Consider the following 19620-nt stretch of genomic DNA (forward strand, 5'->3'; position numbering starts at 1 on the left):
TATAATTGCTTAGAAAGAGAAGTTTGTGTCTTTTCTCCTAACTCATCCTCAGCAAAAGACCCTTGTCTCATTTAAACTGGGACAGAAACCCAGACTGAATGCCTTTTTTCACTAAACAAGTCACTTTGTTTATAAGAAGATTTGAATAAAAATGTCAGGCCTGTATGATTAAAAGGTCAGACTAGGTGATTTAATATTCCAATGTAACATAAAGATCCATGTATCTCTGATTTTTTTATCTGAAGTACATATCTTAGGATGAATCCAACTATAAAAACTGTGCTGCCAATTAACAGAGGGGTGAGGAAAAAAAATCCTTTACCTGTAAAGAGATTGGCTGTTTGAATAAATAAAATCTTATTTCAAACTACTTTTCAAATCACAACCACTCCAACTCACAACCATATATTTTTATTTTTTTTCTCTTAAAAGAGTTATAATAATTCCTCCAAAACTAATTATCAGGATTTGTCATTACTATTGGTCCTCCTTATTTGTGGCTGTTATTCTTTTTCTCCCACTCCATTATTGGATGGTTTATTTTAGAAAGGTAGCATGTTTTCTTTTCCATCAGGACAATACTTAGCACACTGTACTTAATACCAGGAGTATTAATTAATTATTTCAAAAGTATTAATTAATTCATATTGACTTTTTTTTATTTCCATGTACCTTTTGTTGTGCACAAGTATGACTGAAATCGGATAAATTTCTGAGTCAATAGTTCCTATAACTAGTGATGACTGATGAATAACAGTGATTGCAGATCAATCCTAATGAAAAAACAGAACTAATAGATGGGAGTTCCTTCCTGGCTGACAAGCATAATACGTTGTTTAATTTAATAACTATCTACACATTTTAAAAGTTTTGGCATTAGGAAACATTGATATTATAATTTGAATTTTATCAGAACAATCCTTAAAACATTTACATTTAGTAAAAAGTACAGGGTGATTTAAATTCTATTATTTATAGGGCAGATAATTTTCTAATTAGTCTTTGCTGTCGCTGCCCATCCTCTGAAAGTAACTGTCAGTAACCCACCCAGACTCATCATTCATGTAGGATACAACATGTAATATGATTTCAAATTGCTACAATGTATTAGTAGAATTATCAGGAAGACCTAAATCTTATAAATGTTACAACTAATTTGCTAGTTACAAAAATGTAATTATTTGATTAGTGAGGGTGAATAAAACAACATTAAAATGTTTATTGCAAACAGTGAAACAGAACTAAATCTTGATATGGTAAAAGTATCAGAGGTTATAATAAGCCCATGCCTGGTTCATTTGCCTCCATGTGAAAATTATCCAAAATTAATTCAAAACATTTGAATATATTTGATGAGTATTACACTGGGAAGCAGGTCTGGCTATATATTATTGAGATATCTTAAATTCTCTATACAAGTATGAAAAAATATTATGATGGTGCTGGTAGAATTAGGATTAAAAGTGAAATGTACCAGGTACAAAACAAGAAAAATTGAACTACTGTGTTGGTCTAGTTTACCTGGTTTATTTATACCTTCTAGTAAATTTAAAACTATGTGTTTGACATCACAGTTTAAGCTGAACTGTTTAGATTTCAATTGACTATTTGCTTGTATGAGAGTTGCCAAAAAGCCAATGAAGAAACTCTCTAGACTCGTTTTGAGAATAGAAAGCCAAAAAGCACACAGGTTTTGAACCCTATATATCAAGAGCCTTAAATAATTCAAGATGTCAAGAACTAATTAGAGTTCTCAAGCCTGGTGGCAGCCTGTGCTGCAGTGATCATGCTCTGGTGGAATTCACAATCTTGAGGGATTTGGGCAAGGGAAGACTAGAGTCAGGGCTCTGAATTTTGAGAGCAAAATTTTTGTTTAAGGAATTAGTGGATGGGACTCCCTGGGAAACTGCCCTCAGGGATAAAGGGGCTGAACAGAGTTGGCAACTCTTCAAGGACATTACTCTTAGAGCACAAGAGCTCTTGATTCCATCAGGCAAGGAAGGCAGGAAGCCAGTATGGTCCAGTAAGGACCTCCTGGTCAAACTAAAGTATAAGAAGGAAATGAAGAGGCAGTGGAATTAGGGACATGGGAACCTGTGAAGAATATAGGGATGCTGCACAAAGGTGTAAGGATGGGATCAGGAAAGCTAAGGCACAGCTGGAACTGAATTTGACAAGGGATGAGAAGAATGAGAAGGGCTTCTATAGGTACATTGACCAGAAAAGAAAGATTAAAGAAAATGTATTCTCCTCTCTACCCTGATAAATAGAATAGAACTGGTGACAACCTACATGGAAAAGGTTTAGGTACTCAACAATTTTTTGGCCTCAGTTTTTAATGAAAATCTCTCTCCCCACATCTCTCAAGCCCTGAACCTCAAGGCAGTAACTGGAGGAAAGAAGTCCCTACCATCATAGGAAAAGATTAGTTCGTGATCACCTGAGGAACCTAAGCATACACAAGTCCATGGGACCCAACAAGATGAATGCCAGTGTCCTAAGGGAATTGGCAGATATAGTTGCCAAGTCACTCTCCATTATATTTGATAAGTCATGGCAGTCAGGAAATGCCCCTGGTGATGGGAAAAATGGAAACATTTGTACCCATTTAAAAAAAAAACTAAAAAGGAGGACCCTGGGAATAATCGACCAGTCAGCCTCACCTCTGTGCCTGGGAAGACCATGGAACAGATTGTCCTGGAAAGTATTGAGTCCAGTATTATTTAACTTATTCATCAATTACTCCCATGAAGAGATAGAGTGCCTTCACTGCAAGTTTGCTGATGATACAAAATTGTGAGGAGTGGCTGACACTCCAGTGCTGTGCTACCATTCAGAAGGATCTTGATAAGCAGAGCAGAATCTTTTGAAATTCAACAAAGGCATGTGTATGGTCTTGCACCAGTACAGGCTGAGGGTTGACCTTCTGGAAAACAGCTAAGGAGAAGGACCAGGGGATCCTGGTGGACAATAAGCTTTCCATGAGCCAGCAGTGGGCCCTTGTGGCCAAGAAGGCCAATGGTATCCTGGGGTGCATTAGGAAGAGCATTACCAGCAGGTCAAGGGAGGTGATCCTGCCCCTCTACTCAGCCCTGGTGAGGCCACATATGGAATGCTCTGTCCAGGTCTGGGCACCTCAGTACAAGAGAGACATGGAGCTTCTGGAGAGGGTCCAGCAGAGGGCTACAAAGATGATTAAGAGACTGGAACACCTCACTTATCAGGAAAGGCTCAGGGAGCCTTTGGACCTGTTCAACTTGGAGAAGAGATGACTTAGGGGATCTTATCAATGTATATAAGTATCTGAAGGGAGACTGTCAAGAGGATGAAGCTGGGCTCTTCTTGGTGGTGCCAAGCAATAGGATGAGAATAAACAGGCAGAAACTGGAATGGAGGAAGTTCCACCTGAACATGAGGAAGAATTTCTTTACCGCACACTGGAACAGGTTGCCCAGAGACACTGTGGAGTCTCCTTCCCTGGTGATATTCAAGAACCATCTGGATGCAATCCTGAGTAATGTATTCTAGGGCCCTCGCTTGAGCAGGGAGGTTGGACTAGTCAACTTCCAGTGGTCCCTTCCAACCTTACCCATTCTGTGATTCTGTGATTCTGTGATTCTGTGATTCTTCGATTCTGTGACTACGTTAAAACACAGAAAACAAGGAGGAGATTAGAGACACAGACAATATGACTTCACCAAAGGCAAATCATGCCTGACTAATCTAGTATTCTTCTACAATGGAGTGACAGCATCAGTAGAAAAGGGCAGAACTATGGATGTCATCTACCTGGACTACTGTAAAGCCTTTGATATGGTCCCCCACAACATTCTGGACACTAAATTGGAGAGATATGGGTTTGATAGATGGACTGTTAGATGGATAAGAAACTGTCCACATCTGAAGAGTTACAGTGAATGGTTCCATGTCCAAATGGAGATCAGTGACTAGTGGTGTCCCTCTGGGGCTATTACTGGGACCAATACTGTTTAATATCTTCATCATTGACACACAGAGTGGGATTGAGTGCACCCTCAACAAGATTCCAGATGACACCAAGCTGAGTGATGCAGTGGATTTACTATATGGCATCCAGAGGGACCTTGGCAGGCTTGAGAAGTGGGTCCATGTGAACCTCCCAAAGTTCAACAAGGCTAAGTGCAAGGTCCTACACCTGGTTCGAGGCAATCCCTGGTATCAATACAGACTGGGGGATGAACGGATTGAGAGTAGCTCTGTGGAGAAGGACTTGGGGATATACTGGTAGACAAAAAATTGGTCATGAGCCGACAAAGTGCACTTGCAGCCTAGAAAGCCAATCACATCTTGGGTTTCATCAAAAGAAGTGTGGCCAGTAGGTCAATTGAGGTGATTCTCATCTACTCCACTCTTGTGAGACCCCACCTAGAGTACTACATCCAGCACTGAGGTCCCCGGTTCAAGAAAGACTTATAAGAAAGACAGGGACAGACTTTCTAGTAGAGCCTGTAGCAGTAGGACAAGGGGTAATGGTTGAAACTGAAAGAGGGTAGGTTTAGATTAGACATAAGGAAGAAACTGTTCACAGTGAGGGTGGTGAGACACTGGAACAGGTTGCACAGAAAAGTTGTGGATGCCTCATCCCTGGAAGTTTTCAAGGTCAGGTTGGTCAGGTCTTTGAGCCACTTGATCTAGTGTAAGATGTCCCTGCCTATACTGTTTTCGGTTTTGGGCCCCTAACTTCAAGAAAGACATTGTGGTGCTGGAGCATGTCCAGGGAAGGGCAAGGAAGCTGGTGACAGTTCTAGAGAGTAAATCATATGAGGGGCAGCTAAGGGAGCTGGGGTTGTTTAGCCTGGAGGAGACTCAGGGGCAACCGTATCCCTCTCTAAAACTACTGGAAAGGAGGTTGGGCCAAATTTTCAGTCTCATCCACATTCTTATGCATACAAGCATCCCCAGTGAACTGCACTGGTTTTGGCTGGGTGTCCTGGGTTACACAAAGACTGTGGCATCTACCTTTTCTCTTTTCTCCAAATATGCCTACTAATTTAGAATGTGAGGGAGGGAGTTAAGATAAGGGTGGTACTCTATTATCCTAGGAGAAGAATGTATCCACCAGTGTGAAAAGATTGGAAGGCTGATGGCTCAGAGGGCATGCACACCTACCACCTCAGGCTACAAACTGGTTATTGTTTCTTTGTCCTTACACAAATGACTCATCTGTGATAACTCCCCTGGGGGAGACATCAGGACAATTCACACACATGGCCTAAAGGTATTCATCTTTGCTGATGGCCATAATGAATCCACCTGTGCTTAGAAGGTGTCAAAGACTCTTTAAATGTCCTCTGATCCAGTATTAATCATTCAGTGAAGAACTTCCTGCCCCAGGGGAGGTATCAGAGGCATTCTTACCTACCCTGAGCCCAATAAAAGACCACACTCTGCACATCAAAGGTCTCCTTCCCTCACTCCAGGGGACTTCTACCACCCGGGACTTCCACCACCACCTCAGCAGATCAGGACTACAACCACCATATGAGTTGTAGCAACCAGGTCTCATTGCTGGATCTGGCAGATGTCTCATGGGTCCTTCCAGTAACAGCCCTGCTCCAACAGCCTGTGCCAGCACTGCAGCCTGTGAAATCCTGGATCTGAATCTCACTGAATTATTGATATGGGTCAGAATCAACTCGTGTGTGTGTGCATGTGGGGAAGGGCTGTGCCTAGACCTACAGGTACATGGAAAGGCCTGCACATAAGGCCTGTGCTGAGGGCACATGGTAGAGCTGGAAGGCAAGGCCTGCTGCCCATGCAGAGCACATGGCATGGCTGAAGGCCCTGCAGACCTGCCTGGTAAGCCTGCCCACACTACGCCCCTGCAGCCTGTGACTGGCTATAGCACAACCCACTCTGGCCTGGAAGGTCCTGCCTGGGAGGGAAAACGGAACTCTATAAATACATGAGACTCCATGCGGTCTCTCTTCTCTCTCTCTTCTCCCTCTCCAACCAGAACCATGTGAATCATTGAATCTTGTTGATAACTATTCTCCTCTCCTTTCTCTCCTTCTCTCTTTCTTTACCCCTTTTAATCTGTTTTCTTCTGTTACTCTTTTCCTTCTCTTGTGGGTAACTTAAAACCATTGAACTGTGTTTTACTAAAGCTGGTATATGGATTGTTTTAGTGGATGTTTCCTGTGGAATGGGTCTTTGTGCTGAATGTTTTAGTAAAATGCTTTCTTGGTTGTATTTTACTCCTGTAAAAACCTTTTGCCAAAATATCTTATGTTTTTCACTAAATTAAAAAGAATTTCTCTTAGAGAACAGTGTGTGACTCTTTCTCCGGACGCTAATTAGAAGTTATAACAAACCAAAAGGCTTTAAAAAAAGTCTTAAAAATGTAACCGTTCTGGGCAGTTTATAGTTTAATCCAGAGTGCAACACAGCCTCACTAGAGCACTGACCCTCCAAACCATTCCTGACAGGTTTTAATGGGTGGGGGGAAGCCAAGCACCATCTCATTTTGGTCCAGTGGGTGGGAGTTTGGGAATTTTTCTGGTTAGTTTAGCCCAGTTTTCTCAATATTGTTTATCATTCTTCTTGATAAAGAGTTATTTTTTCACTTACATCCAGGCATATTTGGTCTCTCTCTCTGTATTGGAGAGAACCAGGGGTACTGAATTCGACGAAGAAGGCTTCCATCTGAGGTCTCTGCCCCTCCAAAATGTCTCAAACCGAGACATCAGGATAGAGTTAATTTTCTTCACAGTGGCTGGTATGTGGTTTTGTTTTGGATTTGTGCTGAAAACAGTGTTGATAACACAGGGATGTTTTGGTTATTGCTAACCAGGGCTTATCAAGGCCTTTTCTGCTTTTCACACTGCCTTGCCAGCAAATAGGCTGGGGGTGCACAAGAAGTTGGGAGGGGTCACAGCTGGGACAGTTGATCCCAACTGACCAAAGAGATATTCCATACCATATGATCTCATGCTCATCAATAAAACTAGGGGGGACGTTGGCAGGGGGGTTACTGCTCAGGGACTGGATGGGTAGCGATGCCTTTGGATTTTTAGGATTTTTAGAGTTTTGTAGATTTTAAAGGAGCTGTGTAGTAAATATAGATTTTTAGCATTGTTTTATAGTCTCTCACACTTTAGAATAGTAGTTAACACTTACCAAACCCTATTCCCCACATCATATAGAATCTTCTAAATTCTTTAGGTTTGTTTAGGCTCCTTTTAAGGTAGGACTATAGTAAATACATCTTCTTTAAGAACATTTGCACCCCAGGCCTGAACAACAAGATACCATCATAGTCAAGAGCAATCTTCAAGCCTGGAACCTTGGAGAAACTCCAAAGACAGTACGTGCCTTGAAGAAGAGGAAGAGGAGGAAGATGAGGAAGAAAGGGGTCTTGTGACCTCCAACTCAATTTCTGGGGAGGTGTTCCAGGGGGCAGATTTGGGGCAGGATCTAGGGGTGGATAGTTCTCAGATCAGACCAAAAATTGTGGAACCCCTGGACACAGGTGCACATGCCTTTGTACTCCTTGCACCAGAAGACCTTCATTAAAGACCTGTTCTCTATCTTATCTATACTAATATTGTCTACTGTGTCTTTTTCTCTGGTTTTTAGGCAACAGCAGCTGGACTGGCTCAGTCAGTTCGTGGTGAGCAATTGCTTACATTTCCATCATTTGTCTTTCTTGGATTTTATTTCCAGTCTCTTTGTTATTTTTTTCTTTTCCTTATAATTTATTATTCCTATCAGTATTATCACTATTATTTCTATTTTAAAATGAATAAACTGTTTTTATGTCAACCCACGAGTTTTCTCACTTTTCTGATTCTCTCCCCCATCCCACTGGGTGAGAGTGAGCTAGTGTTTCCGTGGTGCTTAGTTGCCAACTGGGGTTAAACCATGACAGCACTCAATACTATTCACATGTACAAAATTAAACTAAATGTAAATATTTTCAAGACAAAGCCATGTATTACTGATTCTGCCAACATGCTTTTTGCTACAGAAACATGTCAGCATGCAGGAACATCATAGTGATTAAGAAATATCCCCAAAGATTTAACGTAGTTCTGAAGTACTTACTGTAGCTGGGGAGGTTCGTGTTGTATGAGTCACTGAATGACCAGAATTTTCCATTGAATTGCCAATCAGATAGGTCCCTCCTGAGCTGCTAATGAGCTGTCCTCCTGCAACACCCATCTGAATCCCTCCGGTGCCCACCATACTATGAGAGGAGACCACTGTAGTTGCCTGTGCAGAACTTCCTTGAGTATCGAAGTAATTTCCCCCAGTGTTTTGGCTATACATCTGGGTTTCCGTGTAAGGATAAGTTGATCGACTTCAGGAAAAGAAAATAAAAGAAGTAGTAGTTATTTATTTTGATTGCTTAAGTGAGGGAAACATAATTATAGAAAAGAGTGTACAGTTGCTGTAACCAAACTTAATAAGATTGGCAAAGAACCCCTGCATCTACACAAAATAGCATTTCATATGTCAAAGTACTGAGTAATTAACTTGGACTCACTGTTAAAATAAGTATTCATTAAACTTAACAGAAAATGGTTTTAGTCCCATCTGAAGAGGGGTGGAGAAAAGTATGACAAAAATTGAAGATGTGAGAGGGAGATAATATAATATATTATATAGTAATTTATCAAACTGCTGTAACTTTTAAAATCCTACTGTTGAAGCTGGATTTTTATTCATATACCATTTATTTTGTATACTGTTCTTCTGGTTTCAGCTGGAATATAGATAATTTTCTTCCTAGCAACTGGTTCAGTGCTGTGTTTTGGATTTAGGATTAGAATAATGTTGATAATACACTGATGTTTTAGTTGTTAAGTAGTGCTTATATTAAGTCAAGGACTTTTCAACTTCTCATGCCCTGCCAGCAAGAAACACAGCCAGGACAGCTGACCCCAACTGACCAAAAGGATATTCTGTGTGTCCACTTGCAACCCAGGATGCCAACTGAATCCTGGTCTGCATCCAAAGGAGTGAGGGATGTGATTCTCCCCCTCTGCTTTGCTCTTGTGAGACCCCCAACTGGAGTACTGCATATGGTTCTGATGTCCCCAACATAAGAAGGACATGAAACTGTTGGAGCAAGTCCAGAGGAGGGCCACAAAGTTGATAAGAGGACTGGAGCACCTCCCCTATGAAGACAGGCTGAGAAAGTTGGGGCTGTTCAGCCTGGAGAAGAGAAAGTTGCATGGACACCTCATAGCAACCTTCCAGTATCTGAAGGGGACTACAGGGAAGCCAGAGAGGGACTCTTCATCAGGAACTGTAGTGATAGGACAAGGAGTGATGGGTACAAATTGAAAAAAGGGAAATTTAGGTTAGATATTAGGAAGAAATTTTTTTACTGTGAAGGTGGTGAGATACTGGAACAGGTTGCTCAGGGAGGTTGTGGATGCCCCAACCCTGGCAGTGTTCAAGGCCAGGTTGGATAAAGCTTTGAGTAACATGGTCTAATGGGAGGTGTCCCTGCCCACGGCAGGCGGGGTTGGGACTAGATGAACTTTAAGGTCCCTTCCAACCCTTAACATTCTGTATATAAACTGGGGGGGAGCTCACCAGGGGACTGGAATCACAGCTCAGGGATGGGATGGGCATGGGTCAACAGGTGGTGAGCCATTGCATTGTGCATCACTTGTTTTGCATATTCTATTTTTTTTAATCTTCTTTTGTTGTCCTAGTAAACTTTCTTTATCTCAAAACATGAGGTTTATTTTTCAAAGAATCATAAAATCATCAAGGTTGGAAAAGACCTTTAAGATCAAGTCCAACCTTCAACCTCAACAATTGTCAAGTCCAATTGTCAAACCTTTTTTTCCCAATTCTCTTCCCCCTCCCACTGCAGGGAGGGAGGAGCAAGCGAACAGCTGTGTTGTGCTTTGTTGCTGGCTGGGGTTAAACCATGACAATTGTGTACATTACAAAACTAAATGTGACAAAAAAATATCAGCCAAGATGGTCCTATATACAAGAATTCTATAAATGTTTTGTATTGATTTTAAATTCACTGAAACTCTCTGGTCAAAGTTTGAAATTATAAGCACAGTTGTATTTTAAGACATTCAGTTAGTTCAGCAGAGTGAAATTTTAAATTGGACAGCAATATGTACAGTGTTATGATGAAAAAGAAAAAAAACTAAAATAGAATTACAATTTGTGAAGGGCTTTGTGAAGAGAGTAAAAAATTCAGAGGAACATCAGTAATTTAATACAATTCTTTCCAACTATTAAACATTTTAACCTAATTAACCAGTTAATCTTAAACTTTTCACTTAACTCATGAACTTTATGTCATTCTTTACTTCATGTTTATAATGACTTGAATCATTATCCTTTAATGGTTTATAATCTATTATGAGCTATTGAACATAGTGGATATTTGGTCCTATGTACTAACTTGGTGTTTCAAATTATTATAACTCAAAATACACAAATAAACAATACTCATTAGTTTTTCTAAAATGAAGAATCTGGATTTTGAAGTAGTTAAAAATTGTAGCCAACTTTTCAACATCAACAAGCTTTATATTATGGCTTGTATTTCAATACAATAAGTAAATGACAAAAATTAGTTTATTTACCCAGATGATAATTTTGACATTTAATCATAAAATCCTATAATTCTTCTTAAAATCAACTGGCACTGACATTTTGAATCCATAACAATAAACAAGTCAGAACTTCTGTGGTATTAACAATGGTCATCACGAATTCTCTCCTGTTCTTCGGAGACAACAAAAATCTCTAAAACTTAATTTTAATATCCCAAAAGCTTTTCGAGTTATGTACTATGTTACTTGTTTTCAGTTACATAAGATAATTTAAAATCTTTTGGTTTATTCTTGGTATTTCAAAAGCTTTAAAAGCAGATGAAATTCACAGTTAATCTTGAGGGACTATGTCTAATGAAAAAAAAAATTAAAAAAAAGGGGGAGCAGGAGAGGTGAAAGGCTTCAGAACCTGTATAGTCATCTAGTAGTATCTTCTTTTAAGAGCTAGAATCAAGTCATATTTTACATTGCAATAACATGTATGTAGGCAAGATGGTTTGGAGAAATCTTCTTGGATTGATTTTATTAAACTGGGGCATCACTGAATGTCTCCAATGGATGGTAAATCAAGCATTTGTTAACCAGAGTAGATGTTATATATTTCTTAGAACCAGACAATGTAATAAACAGCTCTATTTAATAGAGAGTACTTAAGGAGAACACGATATGGGGAAACAGTTCAACAAATGGGGGGTGGAACACTGGAATTTCCCACAAAAAGGGAAAGATAAAATAAAGGAAAGATTGATGCAATTCCTAGAGAATGCCCTCAATTATTCAGTTCATTTCTCCCTCTCTTCTGTAGGCTATAATTAACAATACTGGAAAGATTGATCTGTCCAACTGACAGGGAGTGAATAATTATATTCCTAACTCTTTGTAACAAGACAGAAATGTTCCATTAGGAGGGTGGGATAGGGGGAAAACAACCAAGCTCCTCCCTCCCAGTATTTACAACTTTGAAATTAAGAGGCTCCAGTCGAAAGGTGCGGAAAAGAAAAACAACAGATCTTTGCTAAAGAATATATATAGAGATATATAGGTAATGCAACAAACAAACAAGCAACAGTCCTGTAACCCAACTTTCACAGAAAACAATTAAGCACTTCTTTGCCTTTCAGCACAGTTATAACCACAGCCAGCAGGGGGCGCTGGCACCTCGTGAGGCAGGGGCTGCAGTTGCTCTCTGATGGTTAACAGGGGGCTCTGTTGGGCTCTGGCGGCTGCCCCAGCCACTAGGTCCAACACACGGGAGGCAGCCAAGTGGGTCCAAGGCACTGGAAGGGAGAGGACTCACACTGGCAAAGGCTGGCTCTGGTTGTGAATTCCCTTCCTCGTCAAAGGGTGCAGGCTGCTGATGTCAGGGGGAAAAAAAAGAGGGGAAGAGCGATCCTTCCCCCCAAAGGCTCCCCCACACTGACTTTTCAATGAATTTGAGGCAAATCCAGGCAGTAGAGCAGAGCAGAGTGCGGGAACTCAGATGTGAAACGGGATCTCCCTCGAGGACAGAAGAAACCCAGCCACCCATCCGAGAAGACAAACTTCGACCCCTTCCCCAAACCACTCCCCGAGAGCCTCACAGAAACCAAGTCCCTCCCCCTTGCCTCCCCCAGTTGTAGCTACTGGTGGGGGAGAGGGAAGGCGGGGACGAGGGTAAGGGGATGGTTTCTCCCTTAGCTGTTTAGCTGGTGTGGTGAGGTTATTTGGCATTTCAATGAAGCAGTCCTTAAGCCCTGGCCTCACATAACTTTGGCGTCTTAGCTTGCTACCAAGAAGATTTTGGCATGGAAAAAATTCAGTAGGAAAAAGCAAAAACGGTATAGAAGTATAACACTCTTCAGAAATAGATTTAAATTTTATTCCTATTTCCAGATCTCATGATTTATTATTACAAACACATTTGCATTTCATAAAATAGATTAGATGCCAAATTATTTTTTGTCTGATGATGATATGCAAAAAAGATGAAATCTAAGAACTTAATAACTCTCTGGAAAAAAATTTTCTCCACAAAAAAGCTAAACAAAACTGATAATTTGTTTAATGAAAAATTGAAATGGTATAACTTTTGAAAATTAAAACAGTGAAATTACAACCCTGAGCTTGAGAAGAGCAGATTCTGGTCTGTTCAGGGCCCTGCTTGGCAGGATCCCATGGGAAACTGCCCTGGAAATAAAAGGGGCCCAGGAGAGCTAGCTGATCTTGGAGAACAGGAATGTTACAATCCAATCAGTAGAAAGGCAAGCATAGAATGAATAGAAAGATAAGCCTACAATTATAGAATCATAGAAAAGCCCAGGTTGGAAAGGACCTCAAAAGATCATCTGGTCAAACCTTTTGTGGGAAAGGGAGTCTAGATGAGATTATCAAGCACCCTGTCCAATCGCATCTTGAAAACCTCCAATGATGGGGATTCTACCCATGTCCCTGGGGAGGTTGCTACAGTGATTAAATGTTCTCACTATAAAAAATTTCTTTCTTATGTCATGAGAAAGTTTCTCCCAGTGCCACTTTTACCCATTTCACCTTGTCTTCTCCATATGACTCCTTGTGAAGAGAAACTTTTAGTCCTCTTTGTAGTTGCCCTTTAAGTACTGGAATACTTTAATTTCCACCCTTCACCTGGTTGGTTAACCGCTGCCAACAGGCATCTTCTGGTGTGGTCAAATAAAGTTAAAGAGACAAAGGCATATACCTGCCTTCAAAGGTGGGTCCAAATTGACACTTGCATGCTGGAACATCAGATCCATGCTTGGTACTGCAGATAGTGGACGTCCTGAGCATCGTTCTGCTCTAATTGCCCACAAACTGTCATGATTTAACATCAACATTGCTGTTCTCAGTGAAGTTCATCTCCATGAGGAAGGCAGCCTTAGAGAACATGGTGCTGGTTATACACTCTGCTGTCAGGTAAACCCAGAACTGAAAGGCATGTCTTAGGAGTTGGTTTCATGACCAAAAACTTTATTGCCTCTAAACTTGAAAACTTGCTGACAGGTAATTCTGATCGCATTATCTCTTTATGCCTCCCACTACACAACAAGCAACATGTTGTTCTCTTTAGTATATATGCCCCAACCCTCCAAGCTGACCCTGCTGAAATTCTACACCAAGCTGCGCTGCCTTACCCAAAAGGTTCCTGCAGATGATAAGATCTTAATTCTTGGTGATTTCAACACCAGAGTAGAAAAGAACTCTGAAGCCTGGAAAGGAGTACTAAGCAAGCATGGTGTTGGAAACTGCAATGATAATGGACGCCTTCTGCTAGAGTTCTGTGCAGAGCAGCAGCTCACCATCACCTACACTGTCTTTCAGCAGAAGACAACCTGGATGCATCCTCGATGCATTGGCACCTCATTGACTATATCTTGGTGTGACAGAGAAATGTTGGCGATGTTCGTCATACCCAAGTGATGCCTAGTGCAGAATGTCAAACAGATCATTGCCTTGTGTGTTGTGAACTTAACTTCAACTTTAAGTTCAAACCTAAAAGGGGAGGTATTCCAAGGAGGAGACTTCAAGTTAACAACCTTCAAACAGCTACAGTAAGAGACAACTTCCAGGTAAATCTTCAAGCTAGACTCGAAGATCATTCCATAGATCCCTCTCCCAAAGTGCTTTGGCAACTTATTAAAAATAGCATCCTGCAATCCTCTGAAGAATCCTTAGGGTTCTTCTTCAAGAAAAACAAGGACTGGTTGGATGAAAACAATCAAGAGATCCTGGAATTGTTGAGAAAGAAGAGAACTGCTCACCAAGCACACCTTGCTCATCCATCTTGCTATGTAAGAAAAGCAGCCTTTCATCTTGCATGCAGTAAACTTCAACAGAAACTTCGAGACATCCAGAACAAGTGGTGGATCAATCTAGCAGAGAAAATTCAATTATGCGCAGACTCGGGTGATTACAGAGGATTCTATGAGGCTTTGAAAGTAGTGTATGGACCTACACACCAGGTTCAAAGCCCTTTACTCAGTGCAGATGGTCAAATGCTTCTCACAGATAAAACTTCCATTCTGAATCAATGGTCTGAACATTTTCAGACTCTTTTCAGTACCAACCATGTAGTTCAAGGCTCAGCAATTCAGTACATTACACAACAACCAGTGAAAAATGAATTGGATATTGCCCCTACTATGGGAGAAACTCTTAAGGTCGTACAACAGGTGAAAACTGGCAAGGCAGTTGGGGTTGATGGAATTCCACCTGAAATCTGGAAGCATGGAGGCCAAGCACTCCATGCTAAATTTCACGAGTTTGTGGTGTGTTGCTGGGAACTAAGTGAATTACCATCAGATCTTCATGATGCAGTCATCATCACTCTGTATAAGAAGAAAGGAGATAAATCAGACTGTTCAAATTACCTTGCTCTCCATTTCTGGTAAAATCCTTGCAAGAATACCTTTGGACAGATCAATACTCGCTATCACAGAAGACCTTCTACCTGAAAACCAGGGTGGTTTCAGAGCCCATAAAAGTACCATAGACATGGTATTTGTTCTCAGACAGCTGCAAGAGAAGTGTAGGGAACAGAATAAAGGACTCTATGTAACTTTTGTTGATTTCACCAAAGCTTTCAATAGTGTGAGCAGAAAAGGTTTGTGGCAGATTTTGGAATGATTAGCATGTCCCCCCAAGTTCCTCAAAATGATGATTTTTCTTCATGAGGATCAGCAAGGGCAAGTCAGATATGGGGATGCACTTTCTGAGCCCTTTCTAATAACCAATAGTGTGAAAAAAAGTTGAGTTCTTGCACCAACTTTATTCACAATCTTTTTCAGCATGATGCTCCAAAGGGCCACAGCAGACCTCGATGAAGAAAACAGTATCTACATCCGATATCATACCGATGGAAGCCTATTCAACCTAAGGTGACTGAAGGCCCATAGTAAGACTTTAAATCATCTTGTCTGTGATCTGCTTTTTGCTGACGATGCTGCTGACAGAAGCAGCTCTGCAGCGTTTAACATCCTGCTTTGCAGAGGCTACTGAGCAAAAAACTCAAAAAGAGTTGGAAGTCAACTTGAAGAAGACATAAGTTTTCTACCAACCTGCACCTCAGGAAGCCTTTCATCATTCCCATATCATCATTGGCAAATCAGAGCTCAAGTCAGTCCAGCAGTTTAATTATTTGGGAAACATCATCTCCTAAGAGATGTTAACTGGTGCTCCAGAGGGCTATATAAGAGCCTGAAAGAGAGCTACTGGTTGATTCCTGTCTGAGCTTGGCTGCTCCTCGGGAACCGACTCAGGTGAAAGAGAGGTGGGACAGGCTCATTAGCTGGTGCTCGAGAGGGCCATATAAATGTCTCCAGGGAACGGGAGTGACCTGGAGTGCAGCAGGGAACAGGAACCGGAAAACAGGGGCGTGGCATGTCAGTGAGGGCGTGGCAGGGCAGTTTACACAGCAGTTTGCACAGGCAGGGTGAACAGACAGGGCACAGCCACCCACCTCCTAGGTCTCTTTTTTTTTTTCCACATTTCAACTAAAACCAGTAATGGTTTCTAAAAAAATGAAAACCGTCGCTACTGTTAACACTAGGAGTGTGTGGACACAGACAGAACCCTCCAAGAAGGATGCAGCCATTCAGGTCTCTGGCTCCGCAGACTGATGGACTCTGGCAGCAGTACCAGAGGACATTGTGAGAGGCACCTGTGTGCGATGCGAGCAGGTGAATGATTTGCTGTGCATGGTAGCAGAGCTCAAGGAAGAGGTGGAGAGGCTGAGAAGCATTAGGGAAAGCGAAAAGGAAATAGACTGGTGGAGTCACACCCTTCTGATCTCCAAGAAAGTCCAGTGGGAGACAGTGATGCCCTGCCTCTCCTGCCTTCAGGCAGATGGAGCAAACCGAATGGATGGGAGAGAATGGAAACAGGTCCCTGTTAGGAGAGGTAAAAGAACACCCCCTCTACCCCCATCACCTCCCCGGGTGCCCTTGAAGAACAGATATGAGGCTCTAGACTCAGAAAGTCAAGTAGAGGTCAGGCAAGAGGAAGATCTGTCTGCAGATTGCACCCTGTCTACCAGACAGGTTAAAACTACAACTATAAGAAAAAAAAGAAGGGTAGTTGTGGTAGGTGACTCCCTTTTGAGGGGAACTGAGGGCCCTATATGTCGACCAGACCCATCCCACAGGGAGGTTTGCTGCCTTCCCGGAGCCAGGGTGAGGGACATTGGTAGGAGACTTCCTGAGCTAATTTGAATGTCAGATCTATCCACTGTTGGTAATCCAGGCTGGCAGTGATGATATTAATAGAAGAAGTGCCAGGGCAATCACAAAGGATTTCAAGGCACTGGGTAGATCAGTTCATGGGACAGGCGCACAGGTAGTATTTGCCTCAGTTCCTGTACTTGCTGGAATGAATGAGGAGATGAATGAGGAGAAGAGTAGGAAAGCTAAAGGACTGGTGCCACTGGCAGAATTTTGGGTTTTTTGACCATGGGGCAAACTCCATAGTACCCAGTCTTCTTAAATCAAATGAGTTTTATGTATCTAGAAGGGACAAAAGGACTGTAACCCATAAGTTAACAGGGATCATCAGGAGGGCTTTAAACTAGGTTTGAAGGGGGAAGGGATTGAATCCAGGCTCTCCAAAGAGAAGCCCAGGGATGAAAATCCTGAGTTAAGAGTAAAATCAGCAGCCCAGTTGAAGTGCATATACACTAATGCACACAGCATGGGCAACAAACAGGAGGAACTGGAAGCCATTGTGCAGCAGGAAAGCTATGACATAGTTGCTATCACAGAAACGCGGTGGGATGACTCACATGACTGGAGTGCTGCCATGGATGGCTACAAGCTCTTCAGAAAGGATAGGCAGGGTAGGAGAGGTGGAGGGGTGGCTCTATATGTTAGAGAGTGTCTTGACTCTGTAGAACTTGAGGTCACCAACGATAAGGTTGAGTGCCTGTGGACCAGAATCAGGGAGAAGACCAACAAGGTTGACATCCTAATGGGAGTCTGTTATAGACCACCCAACCAGGAAGTTGAAGGGGATGAATTATTCTGCAAGCAGCTGGCAGATGTCTTAAAATTACCAGCCCTTGTTCTTGTGGGCGACTTCAACCTACTGGATATCTGATGGGAACTCAACACGGCAGAGAAGAGGCAGTCTAGGAGATTCCTAGAGTGTATAGAGGATAATTTCCTGCTCCAGCTGATAAATGAACCTACCAGGGGTGGGGCCCCACTAGACCTGTTGTTTACAGAGAGGGGCTGGTGGGAGATGTAGTGGTCGGAGGTGACCTGGGCCACAGTGACCATGAAATAATAGAGTTTGCAATACTCAGGGATACAAGGAAGGTCACCAATAAAACCTCTATGCTGGACTTCCAGAGGGCAGATTTTGACCTGATCAGAAGACTGGTCCAGAGCATACCCTGGGAAAAAACCCTTGAAAACAAAGGGGTACAGGGAGGGATGGATGTGCTTCAAGGAGGAAGTCTTGAGTGCACAAGAACAGGCTGTACCAGTGTGCCAAAAGGCAAGCCGGCGGGGTAGATGACCAGCTTGGTTGAACAGGGAGATTCTGAAGGAAATCAGGGATAAAAAGGGAGCTTACAGACTATGGAAAATTGGACTGGCTACTCAGGATGAGTTTAGGAGTATAACAATGTCATGTAGAAAGAAAATTAGAGAGACAAAAGTGCAATTTGAAGTCAATTTGGCTACTTCTGTTAAAGATAACAAAAAGCACTTCTATAAATACATTAATAAAAAAAGGAGGGGCAAGGAAAACCTCCATTCCTTGTTGGACCTGGGGGGAAAGTTATTTAACAGGGATGAGGAGAAGGCTGTGGTACTTAACACCTACTTTGCCTCCGTATTCACCAGTAGGGCAGGTGGCCCTCAGGACAATTGGCCTCTGGAGCTGGTAGACAGGGAAAGGAAGCTGAATAGCCTCCTTGTATTCCAGGAGGAAATAGTCAGTGACTTACTGAGCCACTTGGATCCACACAAGTCCATGGGACCAGATGGGACCCATCCTAGGGTGATGAGGGAGTTGGCAGAAGAGCTTGCCAAGCCGCTTTCCATCATTTACCAACAGTCATGGCTCTCTGGGAAGGTCCCAGAGAGTTGGAAGTTGGCAAATGTCATGCTGATCTACAAAAAAGGCTGCAAGGAGAACCCGGGAAACTCCAGGCCTGTCAACCTGACCTCAGTGCCTGGAAAGGTTATAGAGCAGATCATCCTGAGTGCAATCACACAGCACCTACAGGATGGACAAGGGATCAGATCCAACCAGCACGGGTTTAGGAAGGGCAGGTCCTGTCTGACCAACATGATCTCCTTTGATGATCAGGTGACCTGCCTGGTGGATGACGGGAAGGCTGTAGATGTAGTCTATCTGGACTTCAGCAAAGCCTTTGACACTGTCTCCCATAGCATACTCCTGAAAAAGCTGGCAGCCCACAGCTTGGACAAGTACACTCTCTACTGGGTTAAGAACTGGCTGGAGGACCGGGCCCAGAGAGTGCTGGTGAACGGGGCTGCATCCAGTTGGTGGCCGGTCTCCAGTGGTGTCCCCCAGTGATCAGTGCTGGGCCCAGTCCTGTTTAACATCTTTATTGATGATTTAGATGAGGGGATTGAGTCCATCATTAGCAAATTTGCTGATGACACCAATTTGGGAGGGAGTGTTGACCTGCTGGAAGGCAGGAAGGCTCTGTAGAGGGACCTGGATAGGCTAGAGAGTTGGGCTGATTCCAATGGGATGAAGTTCAACAAGGCCAAGTGCCGGGTCCTGCACTTTGGTCACAACAACCCCCTGCAGCGCTACAGGCTGGAGACAGAGTGACTGGAGAGCAGCCAGGCAGAAAGGGATCTGGGGGTGCTGATTGACAGGAGGCTGAACATGAGCCAGCAGTGTGCCCAGGTGGCCAAGAAGGCCAATGGCATCCCGGCCTGCATCAAGAGCAGTGTGATCAGCAGGACAAGGGAAGTGATCCTCCCCCTGTACTCAGCGCGGGTGAGGCTTGAGTATTGTGTTCAGTTCTGGGCCCCTGAGTTCAGGAAAGACCTTGAGGTGCTGGAGCAGGTCC

The 19620-nt window shown here is 42.6% G+C and overlaps 1 protein-coding gene across 1 annotated transcript in view; it reads right to left on the minus strand.

The window, feature by feature from the left end:
• The window catches only part of LOC126652385 (transcription factor RFX3-like), a 109537-nt gene that overhangs the window by 69283 nt on the left and 20634 nt on the right, over positions 1-19620 (minus strand). Inside the window, exon 3 of the mRNA XM_050339128.1 lies at positions 8086-8341. Within this exon, the coding sequence (XP_050195085.1) occupies positions 8086-8341 (256 nt within the window). The remainder of the gene's footprint in view (positions 1-8085; positions 8342-19620) is intronic.

The sequence above is a fragment of the Myiozetetes cayanensis genome, unplaced genomic scaffold (assembly GCF_022539395.1).
Source record: "Myiozetetes cayanensis isolate MyiCay16 unplaced genomic scaffold, myiCay2020 scf81, whole genome shotgun sequence".
NCBI lineage: Eukaryota > Metazoa > Chordata > Aves > Passeriformes > Tyrannidae > Myiozetetes > Myiozetetes cayanensis.